This window comes from Aethina tumida, chromosome 1 (assembly GCF_024364675.1).
Source record: "Aethina tumida isolate Nest 87 chromosome 1, icAetTumi1.1, whole genome shotgun sequence".
Taxonomy (NCBI): domain Eukaryota; kingdom Metazoa; phylum Arthropoda; class Insecta; order Coleoptera; family Nitidulidae; genus Aethina; species Aethina tumida.
In genome coordinates this window covers 45,013,516-45,026,853 of record NC_065435.1, presented here as the reverse complement: position 1 = coordinate 45,026,853, position 13,338 = coordinate 45,013,516, and the positions used below count along the sequence as shown (strand labels likewise).

At 27.5% G+C, this 13,338-nt stretch overlaps 3 protein-coding genes and 1 long non-coding RNA gene across 5 annotated transcripts; 2 read left to right on the top strand and 2 right to left on the bottom strand.

Moving 5' to 3' along the window:
* Positions 1–5,568: 5,568 nt before the first annotated feature.
* Positions 5,569–6,491, bottom strand: LOC109609167 (signal recognition particle 14 kDa protein). Its single transcript, XM_020025793.2, has 3 exons — positions 6,343–6,491; positions 6,223–6,295; positions 5,569–5,982 (listed from the first exon to the last, which is right to left on the bottom strand). Exons 1-3 carry the CDS (start codon positions 6,364–6,366, stop codon positions 5,756–5,758), a joined length of 324 nt encoding a protein of 107 aa, XP_019881352.1. The 5' UTR covers positions 6,367–6,491; the 3' UTR covers positions 5,569–5,755.
* A 667-nt stretch (positions 6,492–7,158) lies between these two features.
* On the top strand, positions 7,159–7,843 carry LOC109609152 (death-associated protein 1-like). The gene is made up of 2 exons (XM_020025772.2): positions 7,159–7,332; positions 7,382–7,843. The coding sequence occupies exons 1-2, from the start codon at positions 7,281–7,283 to the stop codon at positions 7,624–7,626; spliced, it is 297 nt and encodes a 98-aa protein (XP_019881331.1). The 5' UTR covers positions 7,159–7,280; the 3' UTR covers positions 7,627–7,843.
* A 1,264-nt stretch (positions 7,844–9,107) lies between these two features.
* On the top strand, positions 9,108–9,884 carry LOC109609151 (death-associated protein 1-like). 2 transcript variants are annotated; one of them, XM_020025771.2, is made up of 3 exons: positions 9,108–9,379; positions 9,438–9,702; positions 9,754–9,884. In XM_020025771.2, exons 1-2 carry the CDS (start codon positions 9,328–9,330, stop codon positions 9,686–9,688), a joined length of 303 nt encoding a protein of 100 aa, XP_019881330.1. In that variant the 5' UTR covers positions 9,108–9,327; the 3' UTR covers positions 9,689–9,702; positions 9,754–9,884. The 2 variants fall into 2 exon arrangements, with proteins under 2 accessions (XP_019881330.1, XP_019881329.1); XM_020025770.2 differs by having other exon boundaries at positions 9,110–9,379; positions 9,438–9,884.
* A 66-nt stretch (positions 9,885–9,950) lies between these two features.
* On the bottom strand, positions 9,951–10,518 carry LOC126265943 (uncharacterized). Its single transcript, XR_007548418.1, has 2 exons — positions 10,269–10,518; positions 9,951–10,210 (listed from the first exon to the last, which is right to left on the bottom strand). It is a non-coding gene; the product is annotated as an uncharacterized LOC126265943 (long non-coding RNA).
* Positions 10,519–13,338: the final 2,820 nt, after the last annotated feature.

Here is a 13,338-nt window from a genome sequence, read left to right as displayed (position 1 = left end):
GAAAAAATTTTGACTTGCTTCAAATCATATCCACTGGACTATAGAACAGTGGAGGTGAGTAGTTTTTAAAGATTAATTCATAAAAAAATATGGTGGTTCTGCTTAAGTTAAACATCCTAGAGGAACAAAACTACACAAAAAGTTTGTTATACCCACACTGAAGCATGGTGGAGGTTCAATTATTCTATGGGGATGCTTCAATTCTTCTGGTGTAGGTCCCCTTAGACTGATTTATGCAGAGAGATATATTGAACAACAATTTGCTTCCATATATTAAAGAAAAGATGCTCTTAATAAACGTATTTCAACATGAAAATGATACCAATTATAATACTATAAAATAACAATAGTAAATAAATATTACTTTAACAGTTCACATTAAATAAAAGAGTTATGGCTAAAATGGTTATAATTTTTAAAAAATTGCTATAATGATGCTGCTACTGTATGTTTTAATTTAGAATTTAATATTTATATAAAAATTCAATCTTGCAGAAGAGATTATTTTATTAATTTTTTGCGTGCCTTTATAATACCACTTTATCGAATCCCTTACTACACCTAACCATGTTTAAAATCGTATTAGTTGGTTCCTAAAATCCCATATAATGGCAATTTAATGACATTTTTAATTAATAAAGTACTACATAAACCCACAAAACCCACAAGGCACACTATGCACATCCCCTTTTAATCCAATATTATTCGCATTTACATAATTTATAACCGATAACGCAAGAGTGAACAGTAAAATCTCAAAAATTTTAAATACAATTGCCACACATAACAAATTTCAGCACAAATATTAGAGCTGAAGTATAGTATTTTCGACATTTTTTGCTGGAATACGATTTGTAAATCAAAATCCCTCCCCAGGAAGACAAAGACCTACAAAGTTGACGTCACAACAGGATGAGAGATGAATAATGGCATGTGAAAATTTGACAACTCAATAAATCCAAAGTCTTTGTAATTGATCATTATCAAAATGATAAATAATAATTTCACAGGGAGAGATTACCCGGCTGTTTGCTCAGAGTGCAATTATGAAGATCATAAATAATCACTGTAACGTCGACCGATAAACAACCTATATCTGATACTCTAGTTACTTTGTAATTAAAATTAATGTTGGAGCGAATAAATCCGCGTGAACAAAACACAGTGACCACTAAATATTCGGGTAGATGGTATTAAGCACTTAACAGGTTTACGTACCAATAACCTCAACCGATATGATCATACAACGTTTAACACAATTAATAGTAAAATTTGTTTATTTCATCAATAAATATTAAACAAGGTTTTATTGGCGAAACAATTGTACATGTAATCATACTTCCTACATTTTTAAATATTATAATATTTATATTATAGTAATTTTTTAAATATATAAGTTTCCGTTTGAAAATTTTAAGGTGGAACTATCGTTATAGATCTATATTTTTTATTTTTAATGGAAGTGGAAGATTAGGCTGATGAATTTTAAGATATTATATTGAATATTGAAAATATTCCAAATTTAAAAAAAGGAAAAAATTTAATTAAAACATTCATATGACCTAAGTTAAAATTTATTTAATTAAATTATTATTTAAACAAATAAAAATTAATGAAAAATATTATTTTTAATTTTGTATTTGTATTTTTTTATACATTTTCTCTAATACCGTTATTAAAGCCATAACACAATATATAATTAATCTATGATAAAATTAACACTTTTATTATTAGTGATTTTGTTAATATTTTAGATCCATTTTTAGGAACCAACTAAAACTTTATTACTGCAATTTGCAGATATTACCATCGATCTATCTTAATATTTAAAATGTATTATGTATATAGATTAACAGGAGTATGCACAATGTTCATAAAAAAATAAGGACTTAAATAATACATGAATATTCTTTTGCCATTGTATAATGTCTATAAATAATAATTTAAAATATATTTTAAACAGAAAATATTAAATCAACAATCAATTTTACTGTAATTTTTATTAATTAAATATTTTTGAGGGTTTAAAAATGTAATTAATAAATGGATTGGATTTTGTCGAAAAGTTCTTTCCTAGTCTGTAATAACTCGCGGTGAATTTTAGTAAGTAGTGTTTTTCTGTATTTCTTAACATTTAAATTAACACGTAAAATGTAAAATTTAACATTTAATTATGAAGAATTTATTGCACATTAAACAGATTTTGACTAGAGGCCACAATTCAATTTTATATGTCATTTATTACTGACACAATTTAGAATAAAATATGTCTTAACTTTAAACCATTGGATCGTTAAACCATGTGATTTAAAATTGGATCATTTTAACGTGAAACAAGAGTGTTCGATAAAGTCAATACATGTATTGTGGTTCTATATATTCTATTCATTTTCAGTCTAGTTTCCACTTAATAGAAACGATGACGCCTAATTGATGTGTTTTTTGTGTTGTTTTATTTTCGTGCATGCCAAAGGAAACATTTTAACTATTCAGCTTTGTCGACTACCAAGGGAAATATTTTAACTGAATAAACTCACAGTACTAATTTAAAAAGCATTTCACAAGTAAATGACGGAATTTATAATCAAAAACGAATAAGTAACTTATGATTGCTAAATTAATTCCCTTTTCCATTTAAACAAATCAAAATCACTAAATGAGAACGGAAACTTAACTGTTTTCAATTTTATTATTTAGTGCACGGCAAACGTAACTATTTAGTCCCATTTGCTGCAAACCGAAAAGGAATATTTTAGCGGAATAAGCTCCAAACACTAATTTAAAAGGTTTTTTCTTTAAATGACCACCGCTGGTTGTGTTAAAAGTGAGCCAGCAATTAATTCTTTTTAATATAGTCGTATACACTCCCTTTTTTCCATAATATCTTCTTGTTTATTTCACATGTTATTCGATATTTATTAATTTAATAAATCCGTGAGTTATATTTAAAAATATATTAATTAAACAATATATTTTTAAACTTGAAAGCAAACCTATCACCCTTTCCATAATTTAGGTTGATGCATCAATTAAAGATCGTACAGTGCCCGGGTGTAATAATGCACAACTGCTGTTGATCAGTCATAAAGTCTTAAAGCAATAAAATAACCATTTCCATCAATTAACCACCGGGATGAAATTATCCTATCCATTTATTTTTAATATTTATCGCAGAATATCGATCCTTGGGAGTGTATAAAAGGCAATCTCTCCCCGATTATCCCACAGACAACGTATCAGTGATTTAAAGAGCTTAGAAGAGACGTGAACTTAGACAGGTGTAACTTTGTGAAAGCTATAAAAGCTATCAATCCTCTTTCGTTCGCAAATAGTATTCTGCTTTTTAAAAAAAAATGGGTAAGTGCCTTTTAAACACCCTGTATTATTTATGTCAGCAATCCTCTTTCAATTCGATTTGGCGACAAATAGAGTGCATGAAATAATGCAATCGGACAGTTTTCATAGTGACTGTAAGAGTTAAAATTAAATAATACATGTTACAGCTTAATAAGACATTAGCTGCCGATAAAAATTATTTAATAATTTTATTATAATACTAAAATATCTACATATAAATAGGACAGAAAAAATGATTGGAGATTTTATTTTAAATAATATATTAATATTATTTGAATACATATTAATTAAGAGCAGTGACATAATATGTTAATTAATTCTCTAATTTAATTATTTACAAACAAACAAAATTGCCAATTATTAAATCAATTATATTTAGGAAGTCATTTGTAATTCATTTAAACATTGAGATTTAATTTAAATGAAATACGTAAATGTTCAATAATAATAAAGTACATATTACAATTTGTTTAATAAATGTTAAATGAATTATTTATCGATTTTATACATTATTGTTAACGTTGTATACAAAATATTATGATTTATTATATTACAAAATAAATTATTCTGAATACCGCAATTTCTTAATATTATATCATATATATTATTTACTTACCTCTAGGGTAATGTAACATAATAAATAATCTTACATTTATGCATCCATATATTATCAAATCAAATATAAAAAAGTTCAAAGTAATAAACGATTTCAATAGTATCTATTTGTCAATAGTATCATATTATTTTCTGTATTTCAAAAATTAAAATTATATAAAATATAAAATAATATATTTATTTGGTATTACCTAATTTTTATTGTCTTCTCATATAAAAATTATAGACATAATGAGTCACAAAACTGAATTTAATACTTGTTAACAAATTTAAGAAGCATTATATGCTTGTCAAGGAAAATATGACGTCCAATTGAGTTTTCTGAGTGAAAGTACATAAAAAACATTACTAGCGATCGAAGGTCGTACCAAAAATGTTTTCAGCCTGAAGTCGTTTAACATTTACAACAGAATCAATCACAATAACTCAGCCGCAAATTGACGATACATTTTCCATTTAATCATCATATTGTATTTTATCTTGCGGCCATTTATGTATCCAAATTGTAGGCATGGAAAAGCTATAAAAGTTAAATTGAATTTTAAACCAAACAAATTTCATTTAGAAAAGTAAAATACGTTTGGCAAGGCTACAAAAAACGCCCCTATATTTTTATAATGAGTTTTTAAGCGCGATATTACAGCATGTATATTATCTGTACACCACCAATACGATATAAAACAGGCGGTTTTTGATAAAAAGAGAACATGCAAAGATACGACCGAACCAATCTGGTAAAAGTGCCTTAAAATTTACGCGTAACTTTTGCAAGATTATAAATGAGAATATGTAGCAACTTGACGAGTGCAACAACGTAATGTTATTTTTATTGCACCAAAACAGATAGTCTTAAATAATGCTTTTCAAGTTTTATATTGTCGTTAATTTATCCTTTACGTTTCAGGTTGCACATGGAAATTGATGTTCATGGCACTGATCGTTTGCTGCACGACAAATGTATTTGGGTATAAACATATCGATGACACGGATCTATGCATTATAAACTGCGACAAATGTTTCAAGAGCTTTCTTCTGGTGGACTGTGCCAATGACTGTTTAGCAACTAAGGGCCAAATGACACAGTATTGGGCCGACATGTGCCCACTATTAAGTCGAAGGATAAATGATCCAATCGTACAACAAATTTAGTAATGTCTGGCTAATCTTGGAAAATAAACTGTCTCGAAAAATAAACGAATATTTACACTAATGTTGTTTTATCTTTAAAATTTTAAAAAAGAAAAAATTATTTGTGTAATTTAACCTGAAGCTAAAATAAAGAATACTATTTCAATAGCATAATTTTTTTATAATTAAATAACAGAAAAAATGTGATATGACTCAAAACTAATTTCATGCATATTTTTAATTAAAATATAATCTTTATTTGCACAACCTGTAATGGACATTCAGCACAATTTAAGTATGTAAAAATAATACATTGCAAGTCATTAAAACCAACAGAGTTAGTTTCTGTTAAATACAATAACAATAACTTAAATACTGACATAAATATTTTAAATTTAAATACTATAGATCACTAACAAAATATAAAAATAAGTAGAATTATTGGCTTATGTATATAAAACTCAGCAATATTAATAAGTTCATTTATTGTACTATTACAATTTCAAAAAAATAAAAAAAAATACATCATCCATATTCACATAGGGAACATTAAATTAAACAACTCTTATTCTAACCTGTACAATACAAATTTCCTTTTTTCCGTAGAATACAATCTTATGAAACACATTTAGTGAGAGAAATGCTTTGAATCAACTTACTCAGCCTTCGTTTTTGTTTTAGGTTTCTTTAATTTTTTAAGTCCATCTAAGTTACCCTTTAATAAACTACTGTAAGCTACTTGAAATTTATTCACGTCCTGCTGGTGAATCACTGTTGCTATTTTCTTTGACCTAAACTTAGCTCTCACTAAACACATATGTTCCTGAGGTACTGGATGTGGAGGCCTGCCTTCCCTTGGCTTAGGTTTGTCTATACCATCATCTGAAAACAGTAACATATGTTTATGATTTTCTGTTTTAATATGTATGTGTGTGTTTTAAAATTATGTCCAATAAATAACGTTACAAGGTTGAGTATTTATCAATTGGTCCAATATTATGTGTGATACCCAAAGTTCAATTTATGCATTCGACAAGTTGTATCAACACAAATGACCTGTTATAGAACACGGATTTTGATAAGGATAAACGCTTGAGAAATATGTAAATTAAAACTACTTACATCTTTTGAAAGTCATTGTAACAGAACCTTCTAGTCTGGCTTTTTGGAAAAGTTTTGTGAGTTCCGAAAGAAACTAAAACACAGGTTAGGTCTAGTAACAAATTGAATTTTATAACTTACCGCATCATTTTCTAATAGGACCATTGTAATAAATTGTTGTTCACGTTTAGTTTTAGTTGTTATATCATGAGTAGATTATTTAAATATGTTTGCGGTCCCACAGTTTTGACACTTCGTTTCCACGTTTATTTTCTGTAACAATTATCTAAATTATCGATCGTGATGGTCGGTAATGAAGTACGCTAGTCCTCTGTGAATACAGACAGTCTTGTTAAACATCCAGATATGCAACCCTTGTTACAGTGAATACACAGGTGCAAACGGGTTAGTCGTTTGGAGGCGCAGGTATGTTTCGGTATTTTGATCTTAGACTATCCAAATGTTTCCGTCACATTTTCGTACAGTATTTCTACCTTATTAAGAAATAATTTAGGGTGTCCCTTAATTTTCATGAGCTACATGTAAGACACCTTCTACAATTTATTTATTTATCTTTAAACATTAAATTAATAATAATTAAGCACAGATTATGTTAAAATAAAATATGCAACAATAATGGGTAACAGAAAAATTGGTAAACATCTCTGTTATTTTTTTAATTTTTATTAAACTTATTTTAAATCAGATTAACTTTCATTTTATGGGTAAACCAGTGGAGATATCATAACCATATCTTATATCTTATTTATATTGTTAAGTGAGGGAGCCCTATAAAACACCTACAGCCCCATTCAAACCGAGACCCAATGTGATTATGATTCAGCCATCTACAATGTAAAAATAACATCACGCACTGTATGATACAGATTTCTTGGCGATGTTCCTCTATATATATACAGATTTCTTTCCAAATATATCATTTCATATTCCGACTTCGAAGGCCGATTTGTCTACGTGTTTGTTTACAAAATTCGCCTCATAAGCAGTTCTCCCATATTGATATTTGTTGTTAACAATTCAGCTCAGTATTGTTCGGTACTTAAAGGTAATCAGACAAAATGTCGAGCCCTAAAAACGAGTGTGAACTCAAAGGAGGCCATCCGCCTGCAGGTAAGTCGCAAAAAAACGTTCCCCCACATTTAACCGAAATAATTATCAGTTAAGGCTGGCGGAATGAGAATAACCCAGCACAAGACCAGAAAAGATTCCGGCGGTCTGACTGAAGACACTACCGGAATTACCATATCAAGCAGTCCGCCAAAGGCCACCACTGTATCTGGGGCCATCGCCAAAGGTCATGCCGATTTTCCACCGGAAGCGGTTCAGAGTTTTCATAAGGAGAAACCACCAATGTCTCATTCCAACGTAAAACCAATTGCCCACATTCAACAACCCAGAAAGTAGACCATTCCATCTACATAATGTTTATTTTTCTAAAAAACTTATATTACTTATAAACTTGTTAAATGACCTTTATAGAATCCAATTCGCGTTTTATATTGTATAGCTTATATTTTGAAAAAAAGTACTGATTAAGTGTGGTGGCATTTTTTTGATTATATTGGAGAATAGAAATTCATTTTATATATATATATATGTTCAATAAATTTTTGTATGACAACTGATGGTTTTTATTATTCAATACCTCTCTTATCCTTTTAGATGGATCATTGTACAAGTTTTATAAAAAATTGCAAGAATTTTTAATCAGGGTATCTGCAATTTATGCAATTTCATGTTTCTTTATACATTAAACATCAACTTGTTATCAAAAATATGTTTATACTTAACAACAAACATTTTAATTAATCATAAATACAAACAATTCAATATGTAAACGTTATGTTTTATAATATCAGTGTGTATTTTCTATCTTAATTAACAATAAATATAAAGGAGTGTTCTATATCATCATTATCTATATGACCTATTGTGCCATGAGTTTCATTATTATTCCAAATCGGTGAGTCTCCATTCCGGTCTCATATCTTGGTCAGGAGAATGTTTATTTTAATTATTTAACAGCATTTTTAATTTAGACAGGCGTCCAGCTCAGCTTAAACCGTTTACCGGTTTGATTTATACAAATACATATTTTCTAATTTCAAGCTAATACATTAACCATTAATGTGTTATTTTCGAAAATATGTTTACACGTAACACCAAGTATTATGCTAAAAACTTAAATACAAATAATATAAATAGACACGTAGTTTTATATTACTAAAGTAGTGGCCATAATTATAATAAATTATTAGAATGTATTAGTGACGAATATAAATTTGATTTATAAAAAAAATGATGGTTCAGTTTATGTTAAACATCATACAAGGACATAACTACAAGTTTATTATACTCACAGTGAAACATGATGGTGATTCAATTACGCCATGCTATGCTATCGAAATAGTACAATTCTTATGGCGTGGGCCCTCTTAGACTAATTTTTGTACAGGCATACATTAAACAACAATTTGCTTCCATATATTGAAATGATACTCTCAATAAGTGTATTTCAACATTAAACATTAAAAAATACACAAAAAAATTAAAATTCAATAAAGTTGAAGGATAAAAATATAGTAATTTTTGTAATTCTGTATAAAACAACCTTAGTAAGCTAATATTAATTTAAGAAAAAGAAATAAAACATTGGTTTTAATTATCAATACTATTTTTCTTTAAATATGCACTACATTCAGCTCAAATCAATCATTGTACAAGCGTTTTATAAAAATTAATGTTGCAATAATTGTTAATCTAAGTAATGCAATTTATGCAAATTCATATTTTCTAATTTTAACCTAATACATTAACCATTAACGTGTTATCGTCGAAGATATGTTCATACGTAATAACAAATATACGTTATGTTTTCCAACGTTAACATATATTTTATATTTTAATAAAAGTTTTTATAATGTTGCATAACAGGTTTATTATTACTATTATTACAATATGACCGATTCTATTGTGCAATATTATTTAATTATTAGTGCAACTCGGTAGGTCTCATATCTTATTTAGATAAAATTCCCTCATATTTATAAACGTCGTTAACAACACACCTCAGTATTGTTCGGACCTTAACGGGAATCAGAAAATATGTCGAGCCCTAAAAACGAGTGTGAACTCAAGGGAGGTCATCCACCAGCGGGTAAGTGTAAAAAATATTATATAAATATTCCCCCGCATTTAACTGAAGCAATTATTAGTTAAAGCTGGTGGCATGAGAATAACTCAACACAAAACCAAAAAAGATTCGAGGGGGAGTGGTTTGACCGAAGACACGACGGGTATTACAATGTCAAGCAGTCCTCCAAAGACGATCACTGTGGCTGGGGCCGTCGTCAAAGGTCACTCCGATTTTCCACCGGAAGCTGTTCGGGGTTTTCATAAAGAGAAACCACCGATGCCTCAGTCCAACGTAAAACCAATTATGCACATTCAACAGCCAAGAAAATAGATCATTCCATCTAAGTAATATTAATTATCTGAAAAACGTTATTTGTGAAATGTGCTTTGTTACAGAGCTCAATATCCGTCTTATATTGGGCGGCTTACTGCACAGTGATGTGAATTTTGATTATGTTCGAGAATATATTATTGTATATTAATATTTTATATATACATGCAATAAAATTTTGTATAACTAATGCTGATTTTGATTTAATTTTATTTACGGGACAACAAACTCTTTACAAAAGTTAATAATACCAACGATAACCTTCAATATCAAATCGTATTTACTTATGTTAACCTAATACAATAACCATAAACTCAGAAATACACCCAAATGTTTTCTTATATTAGTGTATATTTTCTATTTTAACTAAAGTGAAAGCAGGAGCAGTGTCATAAAGTGTGCCTATTGTGCAATGTTATATCAATATATTTTTAATCCAAATCTGTACATCTCCACTCAGGTTGTTTTCGTCTCATATCTTGTTTTGATAAAGGTTTTAGGTGTGCTGCAGCAACAATTTCTCTACAAATAAAATAAAATATGATATGATATGACGCCCAAAAATTAAATTCATTCTTACCTAAATTCGTCGTAATTTTTTGATGTGTAAGACGCCCTGATTTTAGCTGAGTTTCTGATCCAATGTAACTTGTCATCTTCAAGTGTACCTTGAAGATATTCATAAAGTGCTTTGTTTTCTCTTTTCGATTCTTTGCTCATCTTTATTTTAAACAGCGTACAAATTTCGAATTACTATCGAATGTTTGTCCCCGATCTTGTACCGTTTATTCAATGTTTCCTTGGCAACTCGAATTTTGATAAAATTACAGGAAATTGATTAATTAATGTATTGTTGTTGCATTTCAACGATTATTACAATATGAAATGTTTCAAAATACATCCTGAACATGTTGATAAATCTTAATCTCAATAATTAATAATTGAATATATAAATGAATTAGAATTTATTAGGCGAGTGTATATAGCAACGTTACACTTTTGAATATCTGAACAATATATTTATGTATAGCAACGTATTTCTAATAAAAATGTTGATAAATTTGATTTTAAAAGGTTTGTTTATTTTGGCAGCGGTCGTCCACTGTTTTTTTTTTCTGAATAGGTAGAATTATATTTTTTAGCCATGTTTGTTTATAGCAACGTACTTTTGTTTAAAAAATGAAAATATTGATAAATTTGATTTAAAAGGATTTTGTTTGCTCTAGCAACGTTTATCCACTGTTTTATAAACAAGTTTTCTTAAACAATTGAATTGGTAGAATAAAATTTTTAAGATAGCCATATTTGTTTATAGCAACGTACTTTTGTTTAAAAAAATGAAAATGTTTATAAATTTGATTTTAAGAGGATTTTGTTTGCTCTAGCAACGTTTATTCACTGTTTTATAAACAAGTTTTTTTAAACAATTGAATAGGTAGAATTATATTTTTGAGATAGCCATGTTTATTTATAGCAACGTACTTTTGTTTAAAAAAATTAAAATGTTGATAAATTTGATTTTAAAAAGATTTTGTTTGCTCTAGAAACGTTTATCCACTGTTTTATAAACAAGTTTTCTTAAACAATTGAATTGGTAGAATTATATTTTTAAGATAGCCATATTTGTTTATAGCAACGTACTTTTGTTTAAAAAAATGAAAATGTTGATAAATTTGTTTTTAAAAGGAGGATTTTGTTTGCTCTAGCAACGATCATCCACTGTTTTATAAACAAGTTTTCATAAACAATTCAATAGGTAGAATTATATTTTTGAGATAGCCATGTTTATTTATAGCAACGTACTTTTGTTTAAAAAAATGAAAATGTTGATAAATTTGATTTTAAAAAGATTTTGTTTGCTCTAGAAACGTTTATCCACTGTTTTATAAACAAGTTTTCTTAAACAATTGAATTGGTAGAATTATATTTTTAAAATAGCCATATTTGTTTATAGCAACGTACTTTTGTTTAAAAAAATGAAAATGTTGATAAATTTGTTTTTAAAAGGAGGATTTTGTTTGCTCTAGCAACGATCATCCACTGTTTTATAAACAAGTTTTCATAAACAATTGAATAGGTAGAATTATATTTTTGAGTAGCCATGTTTATTTATAGCAACGTACTTTTGTTTAAAAAAATGAAAATGTTTATAAATTTGATTTTAAGAGTATTTTGTTTGCTCTAGCAACGTTTATCCACTGTTTTATAAACAAGTTTTCTTAAACAATTGAATTGGTAGAATTATATTTTTAAAATAGCCATATTTGTTTATAGCAACGTACTTTTGTTTAAAAAAATGAAAATGTTGATAAATTTGTTTTTAAAAGGAGGATTTTGTTTGCTCTAGCAACGATCATCCACTGTTTTATAAACAAGTTTTCATAAACAATTCAATAGGTAGAATTATATTTTTGAGATAGCCATGTTTATTTATAGCAACGTACTTTTGTTTAAAAAAATGAAAATGTTGATAAATTTGATTTTAAAAAGATTTTGTTTGCTCTAGAAACGTTTATCCACTGTTTTATAAACAAGTTTTCTTAAACAATTGAATTGGTAGAATTATATTTTTAAAATAGCCATATTTGTTTATAGCAACGTACTTTTGTTTAAAAAAATGAAAATGTTGATAAATTTGTTTTTAAAAGGAGGATTTTGTTTGCTCTAGCAACGATCATCCACTGTTTTATAAACAAGTTTTCATAAACAATTGAATAGGTAGAATTATATTTTTGAGTAGCCATGTTTATTTATAGCAACGTACTTTTGTTTAAAAAAATGAAAATGTTTATAAATTTGATTTTAAGAGTATTTTGTTTGCTCTAGCAACGTTTATCCACTGTTTTATAAACAAGTTTTCTTAAACAATTGAATTGGTAGAATTATATTTTTAAAATAGCCATATTTGTTTATAGCAACGTACTTTTGTTTAAAAAAATGAAAATGTTGATAAATTTGTTTTTAAAAGGAGGATTTTGTTTGCTCTAGCAACGATCATCCACTGTTTTATAAACAAGTTTTCATAAACAATTGAGTAAGTAGAATTATATTTTTAACATAGCAATGTTTGTTTATAGCAACGTACTTTTGTTTAAAAAAATGAAAATGTTGATAAATTTGATTTTAAGAGGATTTTGTTTGCTCTAGCAACGTTTATCCGCTGTTTTATAAACAAGTTTTCTTAAACAATTGAATTGGTAGAATTATATTTTTTAGATAGCCATATTTGTTTATAGCAACGTACTTTTGTTTAAAAAAATGAAAATGTTTATAAATTCGATATTAAGAGGATTTTGTTTGCTCTAGCAACGTTTATCCACTGTTTAGTAAACATGTTTTCTTAAACAATTGCATAGTTAGAATTATATTTTTAAGATAGCCATATTTATTTATAGCAACATACTTTTGTTTAAAAAAATAATATATATAATTAAACAATTGAATTGCGTTAAATAGAATTCAGGAAATCAAAAACAGTACGACAATATTTTGATAAAGACCATTAATTAAAATAAAAATATATTAAAGTATTGTTTTTAAAAATGTTAATAAATTAGATTTTAAAAGGCTGTATTTTTGTATAGCAGCGATCATTCACTGTTTTATAAACAAGTTTTCTTAAACAATTGAAAATGTTAAAAAATTAAGTT

Bases quoted from the DNA above. Each gene is read 5' to 3' on its own strand.
- LOC109609167 (XM_020025793.2), bottom strand. From the start codon at position 6,366: ATGGTCCTATTAGAAAATGATGCG. The intron at 6,296-6,342 runs GTAAGTTATAAA...CCTGTGTTTTAG, and splicing joins TCCTATTAGAAAATGATGCG to TTTCTTTCGGAACTCACAAA. The intron at 5,983-6,222 runs GTAAGTAGTTTT...TACTGTTTTCAG, and splicing joins TACAATGACTTTCAAAAGAT to ATGATGGTATAGACAAACCT.
- LOC109609152 (XM_020025772.2), top strand. From the start codon at position 7,281: ATGTCGAGCCCTAAAAACGAGTGTGAACTCAAAGGAGGCCATCCGCCT. The intron at 7,333-7,381 runs GTAAGTCGCAAA...AATAATTATCAG, and splicing joins AGGAGGCCATCCGCCTGCAG to TTAAGGCTGGCGGAATGAGA.
- LOC109609151 (XM_020025771.2), top strand. From the start codon at position 9,328: ATGTCGAGCCCTAAAAACGAGTGTGAACTCAAGGGAGGTCATCCACCA. The intron at 9,380-9,437 runs GTAAGTGTAAAA...AGCAATTATTAG, and splicing joins GGGAGGTCATCCACCAGCGG to TTAAAGCTGGTGGCATGAGA.